The following is a 13,141-nucleotide window of genomic DNA, read 5'->3' on the forward strand; positions in this document are numbered from 1 at the left end:
AGACCTATATGAGCTGGTGGTCCAACAGTTAGAGAGCAAAGTCCTTTTCCAATTCCTCCCCAACATTCTTCTTTACAGGAAGTACATTGATGACATTATTATTTTTTGGAAAATGGTTCCAGATTTGAGGGCCTTTGTCAGTTCAGTCAATAGCAATTCTTAGGGGTTGATCCTTGAAGTGGAACAATCTGGCCTCTCAGGGGTACACTACTTGGACATCAATATCACTATAAATGGGTTAGGTATTCGCACATTGTTATTTCGCAAACCAGATTCAATGTCTTCTTACATCCCAGCAGAGTCATGAGATCGTCACTGTTATAAGATTGCAGCCTACAAAAGCATTGGTTAGGAGGGCTTTCACCCACTCTTCTACCCTGCAACTTTGATGCTGAATTAGCACTAATAGAAGAATTATCCATTGCCCATGGTTACCGAATGGTTGTGCATAAGTTGATTGATTCAACACTACCACATGCTTACAGGATCCCACGCCTACAGATGACATGTTGTAATTGACCAAGGTGGGGAGGTAGAACGGATCTGTGTTACCTTTAACTCCTTCCTAAGTTCATTATATACAAAAATCATCAGAAAGCATGCAATCTGCATAACTTTCCAGAGGTGCCCATTTATCCTTCATAATGGAAAGGACCTTCCCAACCCTAGCAGACTACAGTGTCCCTATTGGAAATACCAGATGCAATAGAGACCTTCTGTACATTGGGTCCACTAAATGTTGTATGAGAATGAGAATACAAGAATATATTTCAGATTGCAACATGCCAAAACATCAACAGCCTTCTCTACTTATACGGTGGATCTGGAGACTGTGGAAAACTTCATGTGGGCCAAACTTCTCACAACATCGCATTTGGAACACCTCACATAGTTGGAGGCCATAGAAATTTTTAAAGCTAACTTTGCATCATCTTATATAAATTTTAAGGAGGAAATGGTATTGTTGATAGCCTAGCAGGCTCTATTTGACCCGAAGGTATAGTCATTGGTTGATTGATTGTTATGCATAGGACAACGCATGTGCAGCTTTAAGTTTATATTTATAGTCCAAATGGTCGTTCAAGTTATGTTTTTTTAAAAAATTTTATAAATTCACATTTGTTTTAAAAGATGTTCTATTGGTAACCATTCTGTCACACCTGTAGAAGAACTCAGAAGGAGTTGGAAAACATATGTACAGAGATCATTTTTTGTTTATACACACTGGAAATTGGTTTTGTGTTTGTTATTACATATATCTTGGTGTGGTGTTATGTAATAATATTTTATATTTCTATTTCTGTAATTCAATTATAAAATAATTTCCAATGAAATTCTTGGTTTTGCATTAAACAAAAACTAATAACTTTCTAACCAGAAAAAAATGCAAGTTTGACTAAGTAAATTTAAAAATTAAAAATCTGGATTAAGCAAAGAGCACTGCACGACTTTGTCTCAGGAGGCAAAATAAATATTTAAACCACTGACTAATCAATTAATTCACTAAAATCATGTTTCTTAAACAGGTTTGTTTCTACTTATACAATCTTAATCTATCTTCATAAAAGTGAATGATAAACATATATAAAAAAAGCTAAATCAATAATAATACTTAATAAGCTAAATAATACAGGACTGTATTATTTGAAAAATTTTAAGGGGCTATCTTCTGTATAAACGGCAGTTATTTCTGTGTAACAACTATAAAAATAAATTTACTCTTATAAAAAATATCATGACTTTATAAAATTACTATTTGAAAAGAAATCATAGAAGAAAAAAGAAAGAATAAAGAAACTTTCAGTTATTCCTTCCTGTGGATACTATTGGACTAAGCATAACAGCTATATTGATATTTATGTCATTATAATCTAAGCTTACAGTTTTCAAGGAGGCCATTTCAAAGATAATATTTCCAAGATAATATCCTAAGCAAAGTTATTTGAGAAAATATCTGATTCAATTAAACTAATAATAAAATACTATACTCTTTATATTGCACATATCCAATTTAAAAAAATATTGATTAGAAGCTGATGAGCTGATGATTAATTTGAGTAATTTTCATTTATATAAATCAAATGTGCTTTAAATAAGAATATAATTATTCTCAATAATTATAAGAAAATAAGTTATGCATGTTCTAATTATTCAATATAGTAAAATGAAATTGTTTTATAGATTTCTAAAAATTTTAGTTCCTAATTACTTGTGGAATTATAAAAAAAAAATATATATATATATAGTTCTGGCATAAAAAATGTTAAATTTTAACTGACTTAATTTTGTGAACGTATCTTTTTTATTTATATGGTTATCTTAAGGTCAGTTTTTGCGCTGATGTTGCTAATGTACCATTTGAGAGAAAAAAAATTGTCAAGGAAAAATTTTCTGTTAGCGAACCCTTTGTTAAATATTTTGAATATCACCACTTATCATNAAATTTAGCTAAAATAGGAAATTTATGTATTATTATTTAATTTATACTTATATTAACAAATATATATCAATTATAAAACTCAACTAATTATAATTTAATGTTTTATAACTGTAATGTTACTAAACACTTTAAATAATAAAAAAGAACTTACTTAATTTTTCATTACACTGAATTAGAGCTAATATATTATAAATCAACAAAATATGCTAATCAATAAAATATAAATGGTTAAATATTTATTTCCTAACATTCTAATTAATGTATATTCCTCTTTTGAATCTGAAGCATTAAAACTTCAAAAAATATTGAAAACACCATTAATGATTATATATTTATATAAGTTTGAAAAAATAAATACACCTAATTCTATTTTTATACAATTTTCATTTAACGTGGTATGGAAAAAAATTCTATTCTCTTTGTACATGATTTGTTTTGATCTAACAGGTTTCAATAAATTGCCTTTTTTAAAAGTCTCCATTTTATTTACATTTTAAGAAGAAAATACTTATGCTTTATTTTCTAGAAAATTGCTCTTTTTTGAAAGATATTCTTAGAATTTGCATTTAATACTGCTATACATGATCAAGTAAATTTTAAGATTTGACTGTTTTTTGTTACTTATTTGAATGTGTGTAGTGATCATCAGTCTTTCATTCCAATTTTATTTTTCAATTGAAGCAGTCCAAAAAATTTAATTCAAAGTTAGCTGATTTGTTTCTATGACTGCATTTTTTCAAATTTCTTTCAGTACAGAATAGTTTTGTATGCCCTTTAGTGTTAAATGCTAAAGGTATTTTGGTTTTTAGTTGAAAGTCAATAAAAAAATAATTAAATTAAAATTAATTTGTGTGAATAATATAAATTCATTAAATTTTATTGATAATTAAGTTAATAAATTATAAGACAGATAATTGTAACTAAAATTCAAATATTTTGATTAAACATATTCTATCATATTAATTGATTTACTGTATTATTTTACTGGTTTTTAAAATCCAGAACCAATTTTCCATTTTTCCATACCGACAGTATCTTTTGTACACAGCTTTTTTAGAAACATATCTACAGTGTAAAAACAGAACTAAGCTTATAAGAAATTTATTTTGTGATATTTAAAAAAAAAAATTAGTACTCCTGAATATTAAGGTTTTTTTTATAATATGTTTAATCATAAATGCTAATATTTTCTCATTAAAGTATGGATTTTTAAAATGTATTTTAGTGAAGTTTGTTTATTTACATAAAAATAACAAAATTCATAAAAATTAAATAAACAAAACAAAACATAAACAATTCTATTACTAAATTTCTTATTTATTCAGTTTTTAATTTTATATAAATACTTAAAAATGGAAGAACAAGACAAGATGTTCCATTTTTAAAGTACTGTGCCTATAGTAATTTTTGAAAAGTTTTATTTTTTTAAACATTGCTTATATTTTTTAAAATTAAAATAGAGTTCTACAAACTAAAGTTTAATAATTACAATATTTTCCTACCAGAATATGAATCTAGTAAATGAGGAAAATGAGTTGGTAAAGTCCCAAGTCGAGAATTTAATCCAGGATTAAGCAAAGTACCATTTTCAGTGGATGGAGCTATAGATGCAACAGAAGGAAATATAGGATAGATAGCAGGGCTGACACCATATCTACTGTATCCTAAAAATATACAAATTTTGCAATTAAATATATTTAAAATAAGTAAAATTATAAATTAATATTTATTATTTCAATATAAATTTTTCAAATATATTAATTTAAATAAATCTTATCTAATATTGAAATACAATAAAGTTAATAATGAAGCAAACTAATAGATTAAAAAAAAAAACTTTGTTATAAATAATTAATAAATCTTTTGTGAAAAATTGGTTTTAATCTTCCTGAAAAATTTTTACACCATCAATTTAATATTAAATCATAACTTTATCAAGTGTCTATTGTAAATTCTAATACAGTTTATAAATATCAATAAGTAACATATAAATTTGATAAATAAAAGATTGAATTAAATTAATTATCATACAGCATAATACTAAGGAATAACTATATAGGAATTTTTATAGATTATCTTTAAATTTAATATATATAAAAAAAAAGTAAAAAATCTTTTTGCTAAATACAGTAGAACACTGATTATATGAGCTAATATGGACTGGTGTTACCTCAGATAACCAAAAACTCTGATAAAACAGACAACCATGGTCATTTCAGATTAAAAATTACAAATATGAAAGATATATATGGTACGGTACATCACTTTAGGTCTCTTTTTATACCTTAGTGAATTTAATCGTATGTAAGAACAATTTTTACATTATTTATTATACAGCTGATACAGTACATACAATAGTTTTAGGCAAAGCTGATTTGTCTCATATTAACATTAAACGATAAAAGTTAACAGAAACAAATCATTTTGTAATATATAATAGCATTTTAAACTTTTTTATGAATTACAGTATAATGTAGTAATATATTTACTTACAGCTTTGCCTTAGATAATACAAAACTTGAGTTANTCATATAAAATACACAAATTAAAATTATCTAATTAGTAAATAATAACGAAAAATTTACCTTCTGGTGGTGGTGTAGGAGGCCAGAACTGTCGAATATTTCCTGTTGGTGATCGAAAAGGTGAACTAGGTGGTGCAGGTAGTGATCCTGCATACATTCCACCAAGAAAGGGACAAGTAGAAGCTTTGGAAACAAAATATAATTAATAAAACTATTTATATTCCAGAAAATCAATTATACATTACATTTATAAATAAATACACTTACAATACAATTTATAATAAATAAATAATGATATATAATAAAAGTTTGTTTAAGATAAAATTAATTAAGATAAATTGTATTTGTCAATTTCAAATTTATATGAATACACGATTTATTAACATTATATAAATACTAGTGTAATAATTACTATTTCTGAAAATATTAATGAAAATTAAATTTATGAGTTAAAAACCCACAAAAAATTATTACTAAAAAGTAAAGGCTTATATAAAACAAGATAATATATTTTAAATAATTACCAGCATATATTAATCAAATTTTAAATACTGATATATACAGTAAAACCTCTTTAAAATGACCACCTCCAAAACTTGGTCATCTTGAGGGGTGGTCTTGTCAAAGGGGATGAAAAAATATAATGGATGGTTATACTGTAAATATTACTATGTATAGTAGTACTATATAGTAGATATATTTAATATTCTAGTATAACACTATACAGGCTACTTTATAGGTAATAAAGCAAAGGTTACTTAAAAAATGCTATGTATTGATTAAAACTACATTACAAGAAAATTTATTTATTAATACATCACATGTAACTCTGTGTAAAATACATGAAAATATAATGCATACAAGACTGTAAGCATTACAAATGTTTGATTTAAAATAATCTGAAATGAGTATTTGCTTTCTCAGTTATAACTTTTTTTGTAAGATGAAGCATTCAATATTTCTTTTCTGTCTAATTGAACAAATTCCAAAAATCACCCAAATCCCACTTAAATTTGTTGACATCAGTTATCATTTTATCTATCCCTATTAATAAAAAGATTAAATTCATTGGCTTTTGTTATATTATTTAGTTTAATAAGAATAAACAGAATATAAGAAAAAGCATAGAGTACCTTGTTATGATTATTAACAGCAAATTGTGTATATATTCTCCACAATAGGAGAAAATGAAAACACTGAAGTTGAAAAAAAATTTAAGACAAACTTTTACACTTAATACAATAGTGTAACATCCTCAACATTGTATATTGTACCTGCCCATGGTTTAAATTTCATCTAACTATCCAGGATGATGAATCTAATTGCCTCAAAATAAGTATTTCATGCATGAATCCAAATAGTCATTGGTCAGGTAAAAGGGTGGTGAGCTTAAAGAAGGCTAAAAACAATGAGTCCTACAAAATAAAAATTACGTTTCAAGAAAATCTAGTCATATAAAGAAGTGATCACCTAGAGAAGTTTTACTGTATTAACATTAAATTCATCATTATAATCTAGCATTTTTTTTTTATAAATGCTTTAACTATACACCCCGGGCTACTTATCCTCTCCGACCACGCTAATTTATAGGACCGACATCGATCGAAAAACATTCCCTCTTAAGAAAAATTATGTTTCCAATGGTAAATAATGCCCATTTTCCCTAAGATTTAACAATATCTGGCGCGAAAACTCGAAATACATTCGAGTGGCTCGTTTTCTTACGGGCAAAAAGCGCAATTGTCTAGACCTCCAAGGACAGTCTCAAAGCAATCTTTTATAANTCAATAATTGATTTAAACCTAACATTAAAAATGTACCAAAAAGTATTAAGAATTAAAATGGAGGAGGGGGGGAAATCTATCTTTGTATGCTTAATTATATATTTATAACGTTCAAAATAAGTCATCTGCACGAAAAATTTAATAATCTAGTAATAGTATGATAGATTTTTTTAAATTTTTTTTTTTTTGGCAAAACGATGAGTTAGATAAGTATACTAAAAAATACAATCATTTTAGAAGCTGTAGAAATATCGTGATGCATTAGTACATAACATTATGGACCATTGACTGTAAGAATGGAAGTGCATAAGGATCAAGTATCGTTTATCGATATGCTTGACTAGTTAAAAGTTTCTATCCGCCACAAAACGAGAAAAACTTTTTTTTTTATTTCTATATGTCTAAGGAACGTTAATGTTCCTGGCATACTGTTTTTTTTTTTCCATTTATATAAGCTAATACTCGATTTATATTTTCTAAGAATAAAAGAGTGATTTAAAACAAAAAAAAAAAAGAAATTATATTAGAGTATAACATGGAGGAAGTACTTTGCCTTAATTTCGTTCTAGATGAAAAAAAGCCGTACGGTAGTAAAGTAACCTAATTTCTATGGCAAATGAAGATAAGCGAACCTGTTCAAATATCTGCTATGTTCACTTTTAAAAATTCAAGATATAAGAATGTGTTTTTACAAGACTTTCCTTTTAGTTTCTCAATTTTCCATCAGTTTATTAAGTATAGTAAATACAAATACGTATAAAAAAAAAGTTGTGACGGAAATTGGAAATTCATCGTGTTTTACTGGATTCATTAATTTTTGGTTAAAATCCGTGTTAAAATGGAGTCCTACTAAATTATTTTCTTAATTAAAGATCATCATTGTCTGTAATAATGTATACAGTGGCAACGACAAATACAAATATGCTAATTATATGTCTTTTTTTTTCCCCCCGAGAATCTAGTTTTTAAAATTAATTTTGATCATTAATTTATAATGATTCTAAAACACATTTTTATCTTTATATTATTCGACAATTTAATTGCCTTCGGGGTGATAATGCATGAAGGTTTCTTGAAATAATATTTATTTAGGAATTTAATTAGTTAATATGGATAAATATAAGAAGTATTTATAGTAGGTAGAGTAGATGTTTGTATAACAAAAACAATAAAGAAAATTTAAATTTTTTTTTTTATATTAAACTATTAGGAAATCCATATTTTACTGAGATTTATGATAATTTTGTAATTTTGAAAATAATAGTTTAAAACTGAAGAAAAATGAATTCATTTAAATAACAGGAATCGCTAATCTATTTGAACGTATACATACAAGTAGACAATTCATAAATTAAAAAAAAAAAACAAAATATAATTTATAAAAAGAAAAAACTCGAAGAAAATAAATTTATTAAGCTGTTATTAAAATGCAGTATTCCTATAACAAAAATTGTTCGTGAATAAATAAAATAAATAAGTATTTATATGTGATATACAGTCGACCCCCCTATAACACTGTAGATTATTCCGTTTTATATGAATTCCATGTTGTATGAGTCACTTGGAATTCATATAAAACGGAATAATCTACAGTGTTATAGGGGGAGGTCGACTTGTATTTAGATGGTTTGCTAATAAAAATGTAATTCTTATAATAAGATACATATACACGTAACGATAGATATAGAAAAATTAAAATTATATATCTTAAAACTAATTTAACCACATTTCTTTAATTCGTAATTCTAAGAAAGTGATTCTTTAAAATGTATTACAGAATTTTAATTAAATAAAGGTATAAACAATGTTATAAATAGTATTGATTTTATTCCTAAGGAAAATAAATAAATAACAGTTAAGAAATTACAACATAGTTACGTGTATTTTCAGGTAAAATATCTTAAAATTGTAGATAGAGTTAAGGAAATTATAGTATTAAAGAGTTGTAGGGATAGCCTAATAGCTATTCTTATGTAGAATACATTATATCTATATAAAAAGATTTTCCAAAAAATGAAAAAAATTATACTTGAATATAAAGATAAATGGGGAGAAATAGAGTAAAAAAATATATATTTATATTTAAAAAATGTTCAATTATTAAGACGTCACGATTTCTGCAAAATTTTTATTAATCGAATTCGTGGTCTGACCTGGAACAGAACTACGAACGGAGAGAAAGAGACTGTAGGAAAAGAGGGGGGAAAAAGCTGATTATCATAAGGTGATAAATCCGTAGTTTGCTTGACAAGCTTCAAAAGTGAAGTTGATCAAAGAATGAATGTCAGTTTTAAAATGATCGATAACGCAGACATAAATTACAGAAATGATGTTAGTGGAATTTTCGTAAAAATAATAATAATAATCTCCAATTTGGTTCCATCTTAGAATCGTAATAAATAATTAACGAATAAATGTTGTATTAAATTTGTACTAATTATACAAATTAAGAACGAAATTTTACTGGAAAATATTCAAAATGTAATCGATACAAACTAGAAAGTGTTTTATACTTTTATAGAAGATACGAAAATTGAATATACTTTAAAATGGTTTAAATTTCTTTTTTCTTTCTTTCTTTCAATTTATAGTTAATCGATAAGGCGTCTGTACAATTTTATATACCGGTTTAAAGATTAAAAATTGGCAGATGAACGTATCGAAAACGAAGTTGAACGAAAAGAAAAAATAAAAATAAAAATCTGGAAAATGTTCGAAGGAGATTTATCATCAATCCATAAAGTGTAATTCCGTTTTGTGTACGATTTAAAAGAGAAGTGATCAATTTTAAACAGTAAAAATATACAATCAAAGTTAGTCATGGTTGACAGATGGCATAAAATGAACTTTACTTCTACCAAGACGACTTATAGTAGTAAGTCAAATGGGGCCAAGAACAGTTCAGACTGGTTTGAACGTTGAGAGAAACCGGTTTATCCCCAGGCTCCAGGTTAGCAAGGTGACCTTGGGATGACTGTTTCCCTTAAGGTGACATAGTCTTACCTATGGGTTAGGGATGAGATGAACATAGAACACTGCAATCACTAAAGGCCAGCGGCCTCGGGTGGACTCTTGCCAACTTCTTCGGGCAAAATGTTTTATTTTCTCAGTAAACTTGGCTCGGTACCACCCACCCATCATTAATTGAACATCTAATATTGTTCGGAGGCAACCGCGTAAAATGTGGTTCCACGGCTTAATAAAGTTCGTACGTGTATATTTTAAAGTCATTAATACAGATTAATTAATCCCTCTCTTTTGTAGAAACTTTTGAAACCTGTTCACCGTGAAAAAAAACTGTAAAAAAAAAAATCCATTAAAATAATTAAAATTTTCACACACATTTCTTTTTTTTTCCTTCTTAAATTAATCATAAGAGAAAACGCGAACTGCTTTATGAAGTTAGATTTTATCTTTTACTTTTGGTTTATACGTTTTTACGCGCAATTTTAACTTATTGCAACAACTGCACCTCGGAGTACAATGATTCTAAGTATTTATTGAACCTGAAAACGTTTCTTTGGGGCGTAAGTGTGACCCACGAGTGCTTTAAAACTCCCGTACATGTCCCTCCATCCAAAAAAAAAAAAAAAAAATAGGGAAAAAATCGTGATCTAAAACAATTCCTATCAGGAAGTTTAAAAACAGAATGGAAAGTAACAAAAAAAAAGAGGAGGAAAAAATAAAAATTGAAATTAAATTAAAAGAAATAAATAAAATAATCCTATTTATGTATTAACTGTAACTAGACTACCCACGAAATCAAAGTCTAGAAACATTAGTTTATTTTCTAAACAGAAAACTTTTCTCGAGTAATTTATATACTTTAAGTTAAATAAATGGTTCTATTGCCACAAAGAAGCTTTCTATTTAGTATGCAAGCTATAATATTATACGTTTGACAACCACAATCCAAAAAAAAAAAAATTGACTGTACTCGACGGGCGTTTCGTGTAATGGAATCCTAACACACTCAAAAACAAAATTTCTAAAATAATTATAAAAAAAACGGCGCAATCAATTATTCTATTTAAATATTCTAAACAATAACAAGTACTAAAATTTATATTAAAATATTTATTGTGTAATTACAGAAATATCTAATCATTGAAAACTTTTCTAATTTGTAGATTAGAAAAATTGTATATATATATACGATTTTTTACTTTTATATTTTTCTCCGATCAGACAGAATTTAAGGCGTGCTACACGCTGACAGCTTGTAACTCCTCTTATTGTAGACCCATCTGACGAAGAGAGTCTTTACCGATTGCCCTATGGGGTCATTGCTCTTGCGCGAGAGTCCGACCACTTCATCTAATGCTATGCGCGCTAGATGCTTCTATCGATGTAGTCGGTCCCATTTTATGAGTGCCGTTGAATAAATCACTGCCAAAAAGTCGTTCGTTGTTTACCTTAGTGTCGACGTGACCTTTAAATAAGTAATTTTATTGCCTTATCAAACAAAAAAAAAATTAACAATGTATTTAAAAAAATAGTGAATAGAACTAGAAAGAGAAAATGGTAAAACAATTCGGGACAATGCACCAGCAATTAGACACACGTACGCGTAAGAAAGGTTGCTAAACACCGAAATCGTTTATCAATAAAGTCGAATGTGCATTAATTATAAACCAAACAGGACGAACGTGACCTGTAAAAGTAGAATGGAGTACTTGGAGAATCATCCTAGGATGTGACTGAGTTGAAGCTAGTGTGACAATCATCATCCTGGGATGTGTAACAGTAAAACAACGACTCGAAGACAAGACTACTTAAGCCACGATCGATCTCCATGTCCTTAACCCTACACTTTCGGGGAAGCTGTCGGGTAAAAAGCGGTCGATAAAAACTAGATGCTTTCTTTTTCGTCACTAGTTTTGTTTAAAACATATTCACAGCAATGGCAGTGTTGCATAGTTACCTTTAACAATTTTTTTTTTTATTTCATCGTTCGGACACGAAGATTTGTTTTTTTCTTTTTCCTGCAGGAAAAAAAAAAAACTCAATGTTTCGTGTTTCGTATCTGTATTGACATAGCGGCTGTTAGCAGCAATGGAGTTCTTTCGAGTCCATGTCGCCTTTCGTGTCAATATAAGTACGACACGAGTTTTACTGCAGCTTGCTTTCTAGTAACAATACAGGTATCTGAAACCTTTCTTAACTCAAATAAAATAACAAAATCTTCGAAAAGGATCAAGCAGAAGTTAAACAAGACGGTGGTAGATGCAAGGAACAAAATATTAATTCCAATGACACCGTTATGAAGTCCAATTTCTACTCCATAAAGTCTTCAAATTTCGACAATTATTATTATTATTATTATTATTTTATTTTTGTAGCAAAATTAAACACAAGTAATAAATGATAAAAAGTAAAAAAGAAGAAAGAAAGGTCAGTAACATCAGGTAACTATATATAGATACGAATAAATTGAATTAATTATAAAGCATCTTCATTAGAAATCCTAGTTATTTATATAATTCACAAAAAGTATATTTGAAAATTTTCTAGTTATAACTTTTATAAGCATTAGAAAATGATTAAATTTTTGTAAAATTACATAAAGATTCTAATTAAGTTATGAAATATTCAAATGAAAAATTAATCTCTTGGAAATCTTCAATTAATGTCTTCTAAAACTGCATTTTAGAACCGATCATGTAAATTTATTTTGAGACAAACTAAACTCATAGAATCTACATTAGAAAATTGACATTGGCCTAAATAACAATTATTTTAAATCTACATAACAGTAGACATTTATTAACTAAAAATGCATTACTAATACTGGTATAATCTAATAATTTTATATATATATATATATAAAGTTCAAAAATTCGCTTTTCGGTTGGTGCTCTTTATCAATGTACTATGATTTAATACGATACAAATAATGTATCGCAAGAAAGGGTCCAAGTTGCAACATTAATAATGCATGAAGTAAAAATTTCATGCACGAAACATATTTCGCTTACGAATACATTATTCTTATTACTTTACATAGAGATTTATTTATGTTTGATATAGAACAGTTTGTATTTCAATGTAAAGAGTTATAGATCAGAGCACGGAATGTGAGAAACGAAATTTTAAATAAAACTCGAAGCAAACCCTACAAACAATTAATTTTCGAATAAACAACGGTAAAATAGTTTAAGTGTTAAATTTTCTTAAAATATATAAATGAAAATTGTTAAATTTGAATGAAATTAAAGGTACCAGTCGACCCCCCTATAACACTATTGATAATTCCGTTTTATATGAATTCCATGTTGTACGAGTCACTTAGATTTTACAAATACGTGTGCCGGGCTGTGAACGGCTCACGTATTTGTAAAATCTAAGTGACTCGTACAACATGGAATTCATATAAAACGGAATAATCAACA

The 13,141-nt window shown here is 27.3% G+C and overlaps 1 protein-coding gene across 1 annotated transcript in view; it reads right to left on the reverse strand.

Moving 5' to 3' along the window:
• Positions 1-13,141, reverse strand: part of LOC111633996 (serine-rich adhesin for platelets-like) — a 158,988-nt gene that overhangs the window by 111,562 nt on the left and 34,285 nt on the right. The window contains exons 3-4 of the mRNA XM_023378663.1: positions 5,026-5,148; positions 3,943-4,104 (exon numbers count right to left, since the gene is read on the reverse strand). Coding sequence (XP_023234431.1) covers positions 3,943-4,104; positions 5,026-5,148 — 285 coding nt within the window. The remainder of the gene's footprint in view (positions 1-3,942; positions 4,105-5,025; positions 5,149-13,141) is intronic.

This window comes from Centruroides sculpturatus, unplaced genomic scaffold, assembly GCF_000671375.1.
Source record: "Centruroides sculpturatus isolate CEXI.00-Female unplaced genomic scaffold, Cexi_2.0 scaffold826, whole genome shotgun sequence".
In the NCBI taxonomy this organism is placed as follows: Eukaryota; Metazoa; Arthropoda; class Arachnida; order Scorpiones; family Buthidae; genus Centruroides; species Centruroides sculpturatus.